The 13,883-nt window shown below is 49.0% G+C and overlaps 1 protein-coding gene across 5 annotated transcripts in view; it reads right to left on the bottom strand.

Annotated features, from left to right (window-relative positions):
• Window positions 1–280: 280 nt before the first annotated feature.
• Window positions 281–13,883, bottom strand: part of sbf1 (SET binding factor 1) — a 54,238-nt gene continuing 40,635 nt past the window's right edge. For 3 of the 5 annotated variants that reach the window (XM_076721834.1, XM_076721830.1, XM_076721831.1), the window contains 20 exons: window positions 13,432–13,624; window positions 13,199–13,326; window positions 12,916–13,091; window positions 10,851–10,987; window positions 10,052–10,259; window positions 9,720–9,916; window positions 9,497–9,634; window positions 9,307–9,402; window positions 8,923–8,997; window positions 8,213–8,385; window positions 7,937–8,113; window positions 7,741–7,842; window positions 7,476–7,661; window positions 6,490–6,616; window positions 6,248–6,378; window positions 5,782–6,126; window positions 4,452–4,657; window positions 4,282–4,369; window positions 4,060–4,191; window positions 281–3,930 (listed from right to left, as the gene is read on the bottom strand). In XM_076721834.1, coding sequence (XP_076577949.1) covers window positions 3,832–3,930; window positions 4,060–4,191; window positions 4,282–4,369; window positions 4,452–4,657; window positions 5,782–6,126; window positions 6,248–6,378; window positions 6,490–6,616; window positions 7,476–7,661; window positions 7,741–7,842; window positions 7,937–8,113; window positions 8,213–8,385; window positions 8,923–8,997; window positions 9,307–9,402; window positions 9,497–9,634; window positions 9,720–9,916; window positions 10,052–10,259; window positions 10,851–10,987; window positions 12,916–13,091; window positions 13,199–13,326; window positions 13,432–13,624 — 3,114 coding nt within the window. In that variant the 3' untranslated portion in view covers window positions 281–3,831. The remainder of the gene's footprint in view (window positions 3,931–4,059; window positions 4,192–4,281; window positions 4,370–4,451; window positions 4,658–5,781; window positions 6,127–6,247; window positions 6,379–6,489; window positions 6,617–7,475; window positions 7,662–7,740; window positions 7,843–7,936; window positions 8,114–8,212; window positions 8,386–8,922; window positions 8,998–9,306; window positions 9,403–9,496; window positions 9,635–9,719; window positions 9,917–10,051; window positions 10,260–10,850; window positions 10,988–12,915; window positions 13,092–13,198; window positions 13,327–13,431; window positions 13,625–13,883) is intronic. The other 2 variants (XM_076721835.1, XM_076721832.1) reach the window with 1 other exon arrangement.

The raw sequence follows: 13,883 nt of genomic DNA, 5'->3' as shown, positions 1-13,883 counted from the left end.
TGCAGCAGGCTGCAAACAAATCTGATTACTAAAATCTGACACTACCTGCTCGGCATCAAACAACAAGCCTGTGTCCTGTTTGCGGCTGCTTTCCTCTGCTTCCAAGTGGCCAAAAATCAATCAACGCAGGGCCAGATCACAACACAAGTATCCAGACATATGGAGCAGGTTTAGGCTGCTCTCTTGGGATGGTGGTACGGTCCTTTAACAGCAGCTACGACCCAGAAACATGGACATATAAACCTGGTGAACACATACACACACACACATTACACAGATGAACATTTAAACCCACAGTTTTTATTTGGATTCTAAAAACTATATTGACATGATTGACAACATAACCCGGCTCAGAAAGTCATTTCTAATAAAAAAAAAAAAAAAAAAAGAACAAAAATAAATAAAAAGGATTATGTCATGTTGTGGCGGTTAATGCAGCTGTTGTCGAGCATCACCAGAGAGACGCGTGAAAAGATGAGCTGGGCCTGACTGGACGCAGACTTCAGTCTCAACACGAGGACACACCGAGTCTCCCCACAGGCGGGTTCTGGCTGCTGTCGCCTCGGTCCGTCTGCTCCTCAAGGGACGATTATTTTAAGACGCGCCAGGTCACCTTAAACTTAACGACGTGCGATGACGAGGGTGGCTGTGGAGTGCAGCTTCACTTGGTCGCTGGACTTCCAGCACAGTGGATGCTGACGTCTGTAAAAAGCAGCTTGTTTTTAACTTTCCTATCGTGCTTATTAATGCAGGAATCAGGCTGCTGCTGCTGTCAGGGAACTGCATGTTTTTTAAACACTGTGAAATACTCTGAGCTGAGTCTACGAGTTAGGATGAATGAGTCACAGGAGCAGTTTCAGTGTCATCCTGTGAGTTTCCACTGGGCTTAAAGAGCAGCTCAACATCAGTTAGTAAAAAGCGCAATTAGTAAAATGCACAATTTTCTACTTCCAGCTTCTCAAATGTGAGCATTTCTTTGTCTTATGATAGTAAATTGAGCATGTTTTTACATTTAGACTGGCCCATTTTTCAGTGTTTTCCTGACTTTTATTTATTGACCAATCATCAGTTGCAGCCCCACCTCTCACCTTGCTGCAGATGTGATGTCTACTTCAGGTGCAACACGTGAGCTTTCAGCCAGCCAGCCAGCGAAACCTGGTTTTAAGTTACAAAATTCAAATTACTACATGAAATAATATTAGCATATTTGGCATCTTTGATTAACATCTACATTTTAAATGAACTTGCCTTCATAATATCCTTCAGTTGGAGGTTTCTGACATGCTGTGCATGAAGGCAGCCGACGCTCCACCTCATCTCTATTTAATGAGCACAAAAGGAGGCCATTATTCAGCCAGTCAGCAGAACCCAGCACCAGGAAGACGTCATGTGTGTGAAATTTATTGGGACTGTAACCTCGGTCCAGAACATCCCACCGCTGAAGGTGAGCAACACAGTAAAATCCAACCAGCCTTTAAAAACCAGCCCAGAGGCTTCCTCTTCCATGAACACACCACTTCCACTCTTGCATTAACAGTTGCTATTGAGTAAGGACAACCACGTTTACCACAAAAAAAAAAAAAAAGACATTGATGGTTTAACTTGTACATTTTTCCAAAAAAAAAAAAAAAAAAAAAAGCATTAGTCACATTAATACAGAAATAAACAAATGGCACATTGAATTCCTAATTTAAAAATAAAGTGGTGCTTGAGGAACTTTCTTACTGAGGAGACAAGTTAAATAAATTACTACCATAAACGTTACATACAAATCTGGAGTAGTATATACAAAGAGTTATTAGACACAAAAAAAAAAATCTACAATTTCAAATTTTATGTTCAACAAAGACAGCAGTAGAACCTTATTTTACATAGCAGGGCTTGTGTTAACAGGTGTGGGTCAGAGTGGTTTGTGTGTGTGGAGGGGAGAGGGGGTGGGCAGTCCGACAAACCACTGACATTAAAAAAAAAGAAGAAAAAAACAAGAAAAAAAAAGTGACGTGATGTTTGAAACCTTCCGGCTGAACGTGCCGTTTCTCCGTGATGGAACGTCGTCCGCGTGTGACCAGCTCTCAGACGACTTCGCCCCTCGCAGCATCGTTAAAGGAAAAATTCTGCTAGTTTTCAACCCGAGTCTTCTTTCCAAGATGCATCTGGGTCAGCAGCGTGACTCTGCTGAAACTCTCCAAATGAACTTAAACCGTTTCACAAGCTTTTCTGAGAGTTCAGCCAAAGGTAGACGCAGAGCGCAGCCCCCCCCCCCCCCCCCGGGCGAGCCCGTCTGAGGCTGCGCAGTGAGGAAATTCAGCCATTCAGGAGAGTTTAGTTGCTAAATAGGATGTGACGTGCAGGAAATGTCTGATATCTCTGCAGATGATTGGGTGTCATGCTAACTCGACAGCCGCACCGCTAAACCAGCTGGTCGCCCTGGTTTAGCAAAGCAGCTTGCAGTTAGCCACAGCAGCTAATCTAAGGGGACTACTTCCTGGGTTTATGTTCAGTCGGGCTTGGGGTCGAGCCTTCAACGGAAACAGAAAACAAACAGCGATGCTGAAAAAAAAAAAAAACACCTCGGTCTTCCTCTAACAAACGTCCAGTTTCTGACACTTTGAGCGCTGTGGCGAGTCATTGTCCATCTCTAAAAACCATAGTCTCTCCAAAGCATCCCATAATAACACTCTGTTCATTAGTATCCCTCCTCTTAACCTCCTACCTTCCGGATCCTCCTTCTATAGATTGTTTTTAAGACGTCACTACAAAATAAATCCCTCCATTTTCCTTCAGCATCCCTTAAAAATCTGAATGTTAATAGTGGTTGTACGGATGAAGAACGCAGAGTTTAGCTTAGTGAGGGAGGTTTTGTTTACTCTGTAAACACTCTCGGTGGAAGTTCACCGACACTCTCTATACCTGACAGACTCCCATCTCCGGCTGGCTCTCCTGCTTTGATCTCTGCGACTGATTCGTGGCTTTTCACAGTATATCGCCGCCACCTGCTGAGCGCAGGTGATGAGCATTGGGTCTCTTTCTGGTACAAATTTTGAGATTTTGGAAAAGAAAAAAAAAAAAAAAAGAAAATCCTTCATGAACCGTTGAGGAGCCCTCCCCTCCCTCCCCCTCGCAGCTGCAGCGACCTCCGACTGCTTCTGCGAACGGGCGACGTCAGGCAGTGAGAGGCAAAGAGAGCAGAGGCCCCTGAGGACCGGAGGGAGGACCGTCGCAGGGGGGTTCCTCAGGGCTGTTTTGGTCCGTCGAGCGTTCTGATCCGGAGCAGTCCAATGAATCCTGTGTGTGGCCGGGGCAACTGCAGCTCCTCCGTCATTCCTCCCCGGAGTGTCATCGAGGGTAAGCGGGGTTAGTGGGAGGGACAGCGGGTCTGTGGTTTACGGGTGGAGGGTCTGGAAAAGATCTTCATGCTGGTCCGAGCTGCGGGATGCCTCACAGATATGCATGCGCTCATACGCATTGTTTTTGTGCATGCTGACATGAAGCGCACATAGTGGTCAGACTGTCGGGGTGGGGGTGGGGGGGGTTGGGGGGTTGGTGGGGTGAGAGGCTGCAGCTACTTGGTGAGACGTCAGCGAGTGGTTCTTCAGGGACTTTTTTTTTTTTTTGTCTTTTTCATATTTTTATAACAAAAACACTGAAACATCGTGATGCAAGGTTATTAGTTCAACACTAGCAGAACAGAACCGAGCTTAAGTGGTGAAAGGCCCCTTTCCCCTCCCTGATCCGCTGGGATTGGTCGGCAGAGGTGTCCGTCAGGCGCCGCGGCACCGCTCGCTCGTTCCTGCTTCGCGCCGCTCCTCCTCGCGGAGTCCCGCCTCCCTCTCAGGCGTCTGACAGGCAGCTCTGAACGCTGTCCATCCACAGCTGTGCGTTCAGGCTGTCCTGGGCACAGAAGTTGTACACTCGTTTGGTCGTCTTGAGCTGGAGGGGCGACAGGAGAGAAGGTCACTGCAGGCGTGCGCGCAAACAATGCTGTGACATCAACACAAAACGTGGCTGAACGTGCTGCGCCTATCCTGGATTAACCTTTGGAGCTCACATCACACTTACATCAAAGAAGGCTTTCTCTTCGATGTTCTTGGGCGCTCCCATGGCAGGCGTTCCTGGAATGACGGACTCCACGTCAGCCAGCTCGATGACTCCTTTACACTCCTTGTCCTGCCTGCTCTCGTAGTATCTCAGCTGGGGACAAGGGATCAGAAACGTCTCAGTGCTTCTGCGGGCTTGAATGCTGAATTCAATTCGCTGCTCCACAGTTTCCCACAGTCTTACCTGATGCTTGGTCTTGTCCAGCACAAACCACCGCGGTTTCCAGGGTTTCAACAACGCCCCTTTCTTAAACAGGATGCCTTCAAAACTCCTAGTGGGACAAAAACGAGAGATATTTTAGGGAGCTCTCTGGCACACGCAGCAGCTCTGCTCTCACTGCCTCGGCTACAGACCTGTTCTCGCTCTCGGTGCTCTGGAACTGGCTGTAGAGCGTGCTGGTGCTGGGCCGGCCGGCGACAGGCGTGGAGGTGGCGCTGGCCTCGCAGTCCAGAGCCAGGTTGATGGAGGAGCCTACGCCGCTCTCCTGCAGGTAGACGCCCTGAGAGCGGCGCTGGTGGCTCAGGTTGGACGACATCAGCAGGGAGCTGGAGAACGACGGCTGAGGAGGCAGGAGGAAAAGGATTCGGCGAGAGTGTGAATGACTTGTTTTAAAAGGCTCGCATCATTCAGTCATTCGCCTCAAGCAACTGTCTGCAAGCTGCTTCACACACCGTGTTGAAAACAAAACAACAGAGGAAAAGTACACAGGACGCTCCTTTGATACTGCATTCTGCTTTTTCACCACAAGATGTCAGTGGAAACGCTTCATAGGTGCCTTTCGTTTAAAGCGCTCCTCAATGAGGCGTTCACGGACAGGGGTGTGGAAAACACATGCTAGTGTCATGGTGACAGTCAGGGCTGCTGACTGTAGGTCACGTACGAACGTTCATCATGTTCAACAGCCGCTCTTCAAAAAAGTCACCTCATTCCAGGATCTAAACCGGCAGTTTTTTTTTTTTTCAGTGAACACACTGAATTCACATTCCATCACACACAGGCTTCATTATTCAAACTGTTCAGAATATATTCATTGGTTTCTTTATGATGTCCCAGCATGTGTGATAAGATGTGATTTGACTTATGTGTTGTTATTGTGGTCTGAAACACAGTATGTGTACTTTACATGTGAGCAATATTTGAGAAATGTGTTCAATTGTGACCATAACTGACCGCCCGAAGCTCCACTGCAGTCAACCAGTGAGTGAAATTCCCTCCGCAGAGAGTATATTTGCTCTTCAGTACTGTTTGTATTCACACACTAATCATCTGAATAGGAATTTTTCCTGAAAGCCTGCACGTGAATACAACAAGTCAGGAGAAAGTGGAAACAGACAAATAGCAGCACAGGACACACTGAGACACTGAGTCTGTTTTTGTCCCTTTCGTCCAAATTTCCATGAAGAGACTTTGGAGAATGAGAGAAGAAAAAAGTTTGTTTACAGTCGAGGTGAAGTGAAACTGTAATAACATTTGTTTGAGTATTGCTTCACGTAAACAAACTGCAGCAGGGGGTGGTGTCAGGGTCACATTAGGAGAGCTAGAATTACCACTTTGCAGTTATACGCCTCCACCAACCAGTCAAGTTGCATTTCCATCCACGTCTGTCCAGACTCAGATGATAAATGCAGTGAAGACTGAATAAAAGTCTATCTTTTGGAGGACATGAAACCCCCCCCGTCTCACCTTGCTTTCCAGTTTGGCCTCGGTTCTCTGCGTGGTCTTGATTTTGTCCCACGTGTCCTTCCACTTCTCAGACGTCTGGCCCAGCTCGGCCTCCAGGCTCTGCAGGTCCTGCAGCAGCTTGGTGATGGCGTCGGGCACCGCCTTGCTCAGGCTGTCGTAGCACGGCCACACAATGCGCCGCTGCGACTTTGGCCCGCTCGTGTCGGGTTTCTCCGCCGTCTCCTCCGCCACGCGCTCCTGCCGGCCCCTCAGCTCCCAGTCGTAGGAGGGCCCCTCCGACAGAGTCTCCTCCATGTAGAAGTCCCACACCTTCAGGTTGGAGATGAAGGTGTACGGCCGCAGCACCTGAAACACACACGGCTCCTCCCTTTAGTCGCTCGCTTCAGAGTTTCAGCACGTCTATGATCCCTGAAGAAACTTAAACGTATGAGATACTGGCTGAGTGTGTCCCCTGCAGCGGTCTCACCTCCTCGTCTTCAGGAGAGAACATGTAGTTGTAGAAGATGGGCGTTTTCTTGTTGAGTCTGTCGATGTAATCCCACACGGACTTGCACACCTGGGGGCTTCTCCTCTCACCTTTCTCCTCATACAGCACCCCTGCACACACACACAGGGCTCGTCAGGAACACACACACACACACACGCTGTTTCCATGACTATGACTCTGGGTTTGTGAAGGAGCGTCACGGCTGCTCAGAATGTTCTTACCCAGCTCTATGCGTTCGTAGTCGGAGTCGAGCAGGAAGGTGCGGAAGCGGTTGGACACGTAGTGGTAGGCCAGGAATTTCAGGTAGTACTGACTGAACTCAAACTCCATGGGGAACTGCAGGTGGATCTGAGGGTGGAGGGACGGAGACACACAGGTCAGAGCTACAGTTTGAAGGGAGCAGAAAGGTGGTGCTGACAGCCGCATGGTTCCTTCTATATACAGACATGGGCAGATGGCCTGGGTGCGCAAACTATAAGAGGCAATTTCCTGTGAGTTTGATGGAACCTTTGGTCTAAAAACACACTGGGGGCTGCTCATTTATATTCAGGCATTCTGGTGGCAGTCAAACGGGTCATTTCAGCCTCTTACTTCACCTCTAAGTGACATGAATGAACCCTCAGTCGGTCGGTTCATCTCTGAAGGGACCGTAGAGTTTTTCAAGCGTCACAGATCCTGTCTGTGGGGCCAGAGCCGTGGGGCCCCTGGAGCTAAATTAAACCACACTTCCTGCATGTGATAAGAGGGCAGAGCCCACGTCACTGATCAGCAAAACAGGAAATACAGTGCAACTCACAGGTAAACACACAGATAAACATGTAGAGAGAGGACAGAGAGCAGAGGCCTGCCGACCGTCAGTGAAGCCTTCTATCATTACACACTGCTTCTAGTCTCAGATCTTACTAATACTGCGTTGGCGTGCAGTTAGTTGCTCACTTTGCAATTATCTTGTCAAGTCCAAATTCCTTGTGCGTGGACAGATGAACTGAAGTCAGTCTAACTTCTTTGAAAAGTGCATATTTAAACAAACCTACTGTCATTATGTCTGAATCTGACCTTCAGATGCTCAAAAACGTATCATTTGCGTCGCTGCGATGAAAGCACTCAAGCTGTTTATGTTCTAGATTTTTTGGTGAAGCATCTTTTCAGCATTGTCCTTCTGCTGACCTCTGACCTCCACATTAAAACAGCAGCACTGCAGACCCACCTGGTGCACGCAGTCAAGGAACTGCAGGAAGACGGGGGTGAAGCCGCTGCTCTGGCTGCCCAGGGTCTGCGCTCCACGGTGGCTGAATCTGTGGCCGAATGACAGCCACTCCTTCTCCACCAGCAGCCGGAAGCCGTCAAAGGTTCTGTAGTATGGATCAGACAGCAGCTGCACCAGGGACACCACCTGCACACACACAGAGCGCGTCAACGCTAATCCTCAGACAGCAGCTTTCACCTGTGACTTTTCTGGGTGTCAGTCAAACCTGCGTGGTGACGTCCCAGCCGTCCTCCAGGCTGACCATGACCGACGAGCCCGTATCCAGAAGCTCCACCACCAGGACAGACACCTGAAGCACCCTGTGTAGCTGTACACACACACACATATGCAGGGTGAGTCAAAACAACAGCCAGGTTGACAGAGCGAGCTGGGACAGTTAACGTACGACTGAGGGCACCAACCAGCGCCATCCACTCGGACTCCTCCAGGCAGCGCTGGAAGCTCATGTTGGGTTCAGTGGTGGGGGAGCTCGGCACGCAGGCCTTCATCAGCTTCTTGAAGCTGTTCTTCACCTGCCGCACGTCACACACCTCGATGGGAACCACCTCCCACTGCTGGAATGAGTCCTGCTTCCCTCCCTGAACACAACACCATTGTTTACTTTATTTGTATTTTTCTAGCACCTTAATCACAGTGAACACTCTAACCATCATAGCTATGAGAGTGTCCCCGGTTACCTTCAGCTGGGCCTTGTCTCCGATGATGTAGAGGTAGGCCTTCTGCTGGCGGAGGAACAGCGCCTCGCTCGGCCCTCCGTTGGGCTGTGGAGACTCTTTCCCTGCCAGACGCGTCCCCACGTCTGGGTTGTAGGCACTTAGACGCCCGCTGCCCCGGATACTGCCCCATTTACCTGCCATAAACACACACACAGGCGAAGTAGAGTCTTCACAGGAGTCATGAGAAGAAAACTGAATTATCAACCATCAAGTGGAATCCTTTTCCATGTTAAACAGCCATTAAAGGATGGTTCTTTTTTATCGCCAGCTGAGCTGTAATAAACCAGAGCGATCCTTTAAAGCACACTGATGTGTTCAATGTCCACAGTTACTAACAGCCATGCTGCTAAACAAGGCAGAAACCACTGAAAACTACTCAGTCCTGTTGGCTACATCTGGCGCAGTGCTACATTATGAGGAAACAGATTTGACTCTGATTGCTGCTGACATTCAACAGAGAGAAGAAGAATTAAACAAAGAGGACGTCAGACGGCAGAGCTGCAGCAGCAGCATGCACACACAGCCGCTCTCTGATGAACACAAGCGACAACAACACAACATTAGTCCGCAGAGACAGCACACTATCAGGAACCACGGCAAACACACTGACGCTACTGGGAAAGAGGTCTGATTGGTTAGACAGGGGTGGAGGGGGGCGGGGCCTACTGTACCTCTAGGAGGGTTCCTGGCCTTGCCAGACACTTTGGGCTGAGAGAGGGAGATGACTTTGGCCCTTTGACCCAGAGCTGAGGTCAAACGACAGAGACGGCCCGTTAAACAACACCACACAGCGGAGGATGGTTTCACACGCTCTCTCTCACACACACACACACACACACACACACACACACACACACACACACACACACACTAAACATGAGCTCATTCATCATCCTCCTGGTCCAGTCCCAGTTTCAGTAACAGATTTAAGACTTGAAACACAATTCAAACGTTTTGTTTTGAAACCAGGACTGTGAGAGAAACTAAAGCTAACACAGAAACTACAGGAGCAACGTGGACACACAAACACACACACACACACAGATGTGTCTCACCTCCTCTGCTGAAGGTTCCAGGAGCATCCTCCTTGGTGCCCATCACCTGTTTCATCAGAGCACCGATCTTGGGCTGCCGCAGCTTATCTGAGGAGTCTGTGGACACAGCAAAGCATCAGTGAGCGATGAGGCTCCGCAGGCAGCAGCATGCTGTGTCAGGGTGTGTGTGTGTGTGTGTGCGTTCACCCACCAGAGGTGCTCATATGTGTCGAGGTGAAGCCGCTGAGTGTGTTCCTGCCGCTGTTCTCACTGTAAGAGGGCATGGAGCTGATGATGGCCTGCAGGTACTTCTCCTGCTCCAGACTGGTGGAATCGGCCTGCGAGGGCACTGCACAGAAAGCATTCCCCAGTATAAACATTCAGTGCTATATAAATTACCAACAGCCTGCCTGAAATAGATTTTCGGTTTTTACCTGCAGCAGGGGCGTTCGGGGACTTGAAGAAGCCCACCACCCCCTTTGCGTGGAGGCCTGCAGACCGCAGCAGGACGGCCTTCGTTCGTGAATTCCTCCAGCAAACTACAGGGAAGCGATTCTGCCGGTAGCAGCGGCAGATCCTCTGGATGGTCGTGTCTGGAATGCTCTGAGGCACAATCAGCAGGCCGGGGTAGCTGTGACACACACACACACACACACACACACACACACACACACACACACACACACACACACACACACACAGTATTTATACAGACTTCCACCTCTCACCCCTCATCTGTGTGCGCTGTATTCAAGCGGTCTCTCACCTCCTGCAGACGGTGTACATGCGGTTGACAGTTGAAATCCTGAAAGGCTCGTTCTTAGAGCGCGTCAGGCTGTTGCTGAGCGTGCCCAGACCCAGGCGCTGGTAGTCGCGGCAACAGGCGCGCTCCACCACGTTGCTCATGGTCTGTCTGTCGGACGACCGGATGGTGGAGGAGAGGGTGAGGGAGCTCTGGTCCACTTCCTCTGAAACTGTGGAGGCACAAGGTCAGACTCAAGGTTTCCATCATGGCTGTCACATTTATGCATAAACAGTTCAGCCATGTCTGGTGTTTAATGTGAATCTTCTGAAAACTCCATCTGAAACCTTTCAGGAAGCTGATGTTAAAGGTCCATTGGCTGAACAGGATGAACACTGGAGGAAGTTGAAGTGTCAGTTGATTAAATGGAGGTGCTGAAAGAAGTTCAGTGTTGCAGTGTACCCATTAAAAGAAGCTGAGATGTCAATTGTGTCATCACTGAACGTTAATGAATAAGAAATGAAGGCACTGAAAGTGTCAGCTGAAGAGTACGAGATGAAAGCAGTTGGGACGTCAGTGGACGTGTAAGTGGTAAAACTAGTTAAAGTTTCATATGAAGTGGAAGCCCCACTGACAGTGAAGGCGTGTGTACTGTAAGCTGCTGAAATGTTACTGGTTGTGTAAGCACTGTTAAAATGTCAAATGACAGAGTGAATCCACAGATCGCCTGAGTGTGATGACGTCTTTCACTCTTGGTTTGAACATTTCGCACCTCACAGTAACAATGTGAGAAGGCCTGATAAGGGCATAAAGGTGTGATTACCTGAGATTTCATCCTCATCCAGCTCTGACTGGAAGCTGCTCCTGTTCTCCCAGGTGGGGGGAGAGTACTTCTTTCTGGTCACATACTGCCGGCCGATGGTCCTCTTCGCACTCTTCACCAGGTTTTTGGAAAGTGTCCTGACAAAGACAAGGAGGGAGAAAGAAATGTTAAAGCTCATTGTTAAAATGCATCACTACGCTGATTCTACAGCTCATGAAGTCACTTGGTATGCACTTCCTGTTAGCACACAAATATGCATGTAGATTTGAAACTGCGCCCGGCTGCAGCTGACAAAGAGCTGATGTGACTCCATGTTTGACTAGTGCATAATCGCAAGCCGTGAATTCAATGGAGTGTCGCTTGTTTAGCATGCCACACAGTCAGAGTGTGACTTAAAATGTCTGAATGGAGGTTTTTAGTGCACACACACACAGAGACAGTGCAGCGCACACACATACGGTGCAGAGATGGAAACAACAGGGCCAATAAAACGGCTGCCACATTTTCCACTGATGAATTATTCAAAGGCTTCTCTCATGCTCCTTTCATTCTCCAGAAAAGAAAGAGTGGAGAACTCTGTGAGTGTGTGCGTGTGTGTGTGTGTGTGTGTGTGTGTGGGCAGGGGGTTGGGAGGGGACTGAATAATGAGGAGACAGATTCACATTGTGGCTTGACTGGAGCATTTACCAATACATTCATCAAGAAACGAACATGTGAGGCCTCTTCCTCCCGAGGTCGCTTTGACTGAAATGATCATTAAAAGTCGAAAGGGAAGATTACAGCAGTACTTTCTCAGTGCATCATATTCATGAACTCTCGCGTGTTGTTGTTGTGAAACTTTCCACTCACTCTCCGCAGACCCAAGGGCATGTTTTCACACTCCCACTCAAGGCTTAGCGCGCTGTGCCGTGACACTGGCGACTGCGCTGTACAAGCATGCACACGGGTCACATGACGTGCTTCGGATGCAGGAAAACCTTCCTTTTTGCACACACGTTGTTTAGGGTCACAGAGCCAAAGCACAGGGGAGCCAGGCTTGTTTACGGACTGACATGTACTTTAGTAGCTTGTGTTTGTGCAGGTTTGCAGAAACAACTGCTAAGAATAGTGCTGTAGGATCTTTTGGGAATTTTTTTTTCCTTTTAAAGAATCTCAATCTTATGTGTGCTGTGTAATGCAGTCAGATTAGTTGACCATTCGCCAAATTGCACTTGTGTGATCTGCCAGCAGGGCATTATCTGTCATCTTTTCAGAGTTGTGCTCCTTTCCCCAAACGACTAAAAACATGTTGTGAGGCTTGGCATGTACTCAGCCTTGAAATTGGTCTCCCTGGTTTATATTTCTTCTTCCCTGTTCACACGGCACGGCTGTTTTCTTTCAATCAGCCACAAGGGAGCGCCTTTCTACTGCTCAAAGTGAGGAGAAACTTCCTGACCTTTGAACCTCTCGGGTCAGCGTCAGCTCAGCTTGGGGCAAGGGTAATGTTGCTCGCATTACGCAACCGGCAGAAGTGAATGAGACCGGGAACAGTTGTATTTTCATGTCATTTATGTTCTCGTAATGTACCTGGTTTATTTGCCCTCATGATTTGCACCAGAGTTCACACAGCAAAAGAGCATTTAAACACGTTACTGATCAAATCTGGCACCACCTCCTTTTAAAACAATTGCCAATATACTTGTAATGGAAACAAGCCCTTAGCTTTACCATCCAGGTTACACAACAGACCTTAACTGCTTATGACCTTAAGCCTGGTGAAATATGGGGTGAAAATTCTTGAGCTTGAGGTGTAACTGAATAACTTAAAATGGGGCTGAGGCAGCTGTAAATTCAGCTGTTACAGATGGGAATCTGTCTGTGTCACCTGGAGAGCAGCTACGCTCTAATGAACGCTCTGTGCTTGACCCACAGTATGTGACGGGGTCTAAGGTTATGGTGATTTAACAGTTTCTTAACACACATCGGGCTTGTGTTGCTGATGGATGGTTCCTTGGAGCAAAGCTGCAAGTAGTTATAGTTTCTCTTGCATAAACATCATTTTGAGCACTGACGAATTCATCCTTACTTGAGCGACTGGTTCTTGTCCTTGGTCTTGTGCTCCACCACCAACTTCCCGCACTGACCCACAGTGAAGGCAAAGGTGCCCTGGACGTGCTGAGGATAGCGCAGCTTGTGCATGTGCTTCCTGAAAACCTCTGCCAGGTCTGACGCAACCTCCTCGTCGAACGCGATCTTCATCAGCTACAGGCAGACGGAGAAACAGTGAAATCAGAGATGAAGACCGGCAAGCAGAGAAAAGAGTAAGAGGAAGTGGGCGTTTGTGATAAGAGTTGAGAATGTAAGGTTACCTGGAAGGTGGAGGACCGCAGCTGTAGCCCCTCCTGGACATACTGATCCATGGGTAAAGTGACAGAGATTCTCTTCTCCTTGGTCAGAGAGGCGATGGGGAACGAGCGAGTCACCACCTGCTCACCCACTGCATGAGGAACACACACAGACAAAGAGCAGGGTTTAGAGGACCCACAGACATGGAAACAGGGAGAAGCTCGAGCTTTTCAAAGCTGTGTGTGTGAGCTCTCACCCAGAGGGTCAGTGGGTGTGCCCTTGAAGATGAGCCGGTAGGTGGTGAGGAAGATGGCGCCCTCAGCAGGGAGCAGAGGCGGACCTCCCATTACCCCCGTAGCCTCCTCGCGCCCGTCGGGGATGAGGTGGACCCGCATGGCGTCCATCACCAGCTCCTCACCGGGTAATAGTGTTGGCCTCAGAAGTTTAGGCTGCACAGAGAGAGAGAGAGAGAGAGAGAGAGAGAGAGAGAGAGAGAGAGAGAGAGAGAGAGACACAGAGAGAGAGAGAGAGAGAAAGAGAGAGAGAGAGAGAGAGAGAGAGAGGAGGACACGACAGTGATTAATGATGCAGCTCTGTGAAACAGGATGAGTCGAGATGTGAAAATGGAGGATCCTGACTGCAGCGTTAATGTAACACGTCACTACTTTCCCTGACAGAATTGGAGAGTTTCTGCACTTTCAAGACTTG

The sequence above is a fragment of the Chaetodon auriga genome, chromosome 22, assembly GCF_051107435.1.
Source record: "Chaetodon auriga isolate fChaAug3 chromosome 22, fChaAug3.hap1, whole genome shotgun sequence".
Taxonomy (NCBI): domain Eukaryota; kingdom Metazoa; phylum Chordata; class Actinopteri; order Chaetodontiformes; family Chaetodontidae; genus Chaetodon; species Chaetodon auriga.
The sequence above is the reverse complement of the archived record's forward strand: the minus strand, read 5'-3'. Positions and strand labels throughout refer to the sequence as shown.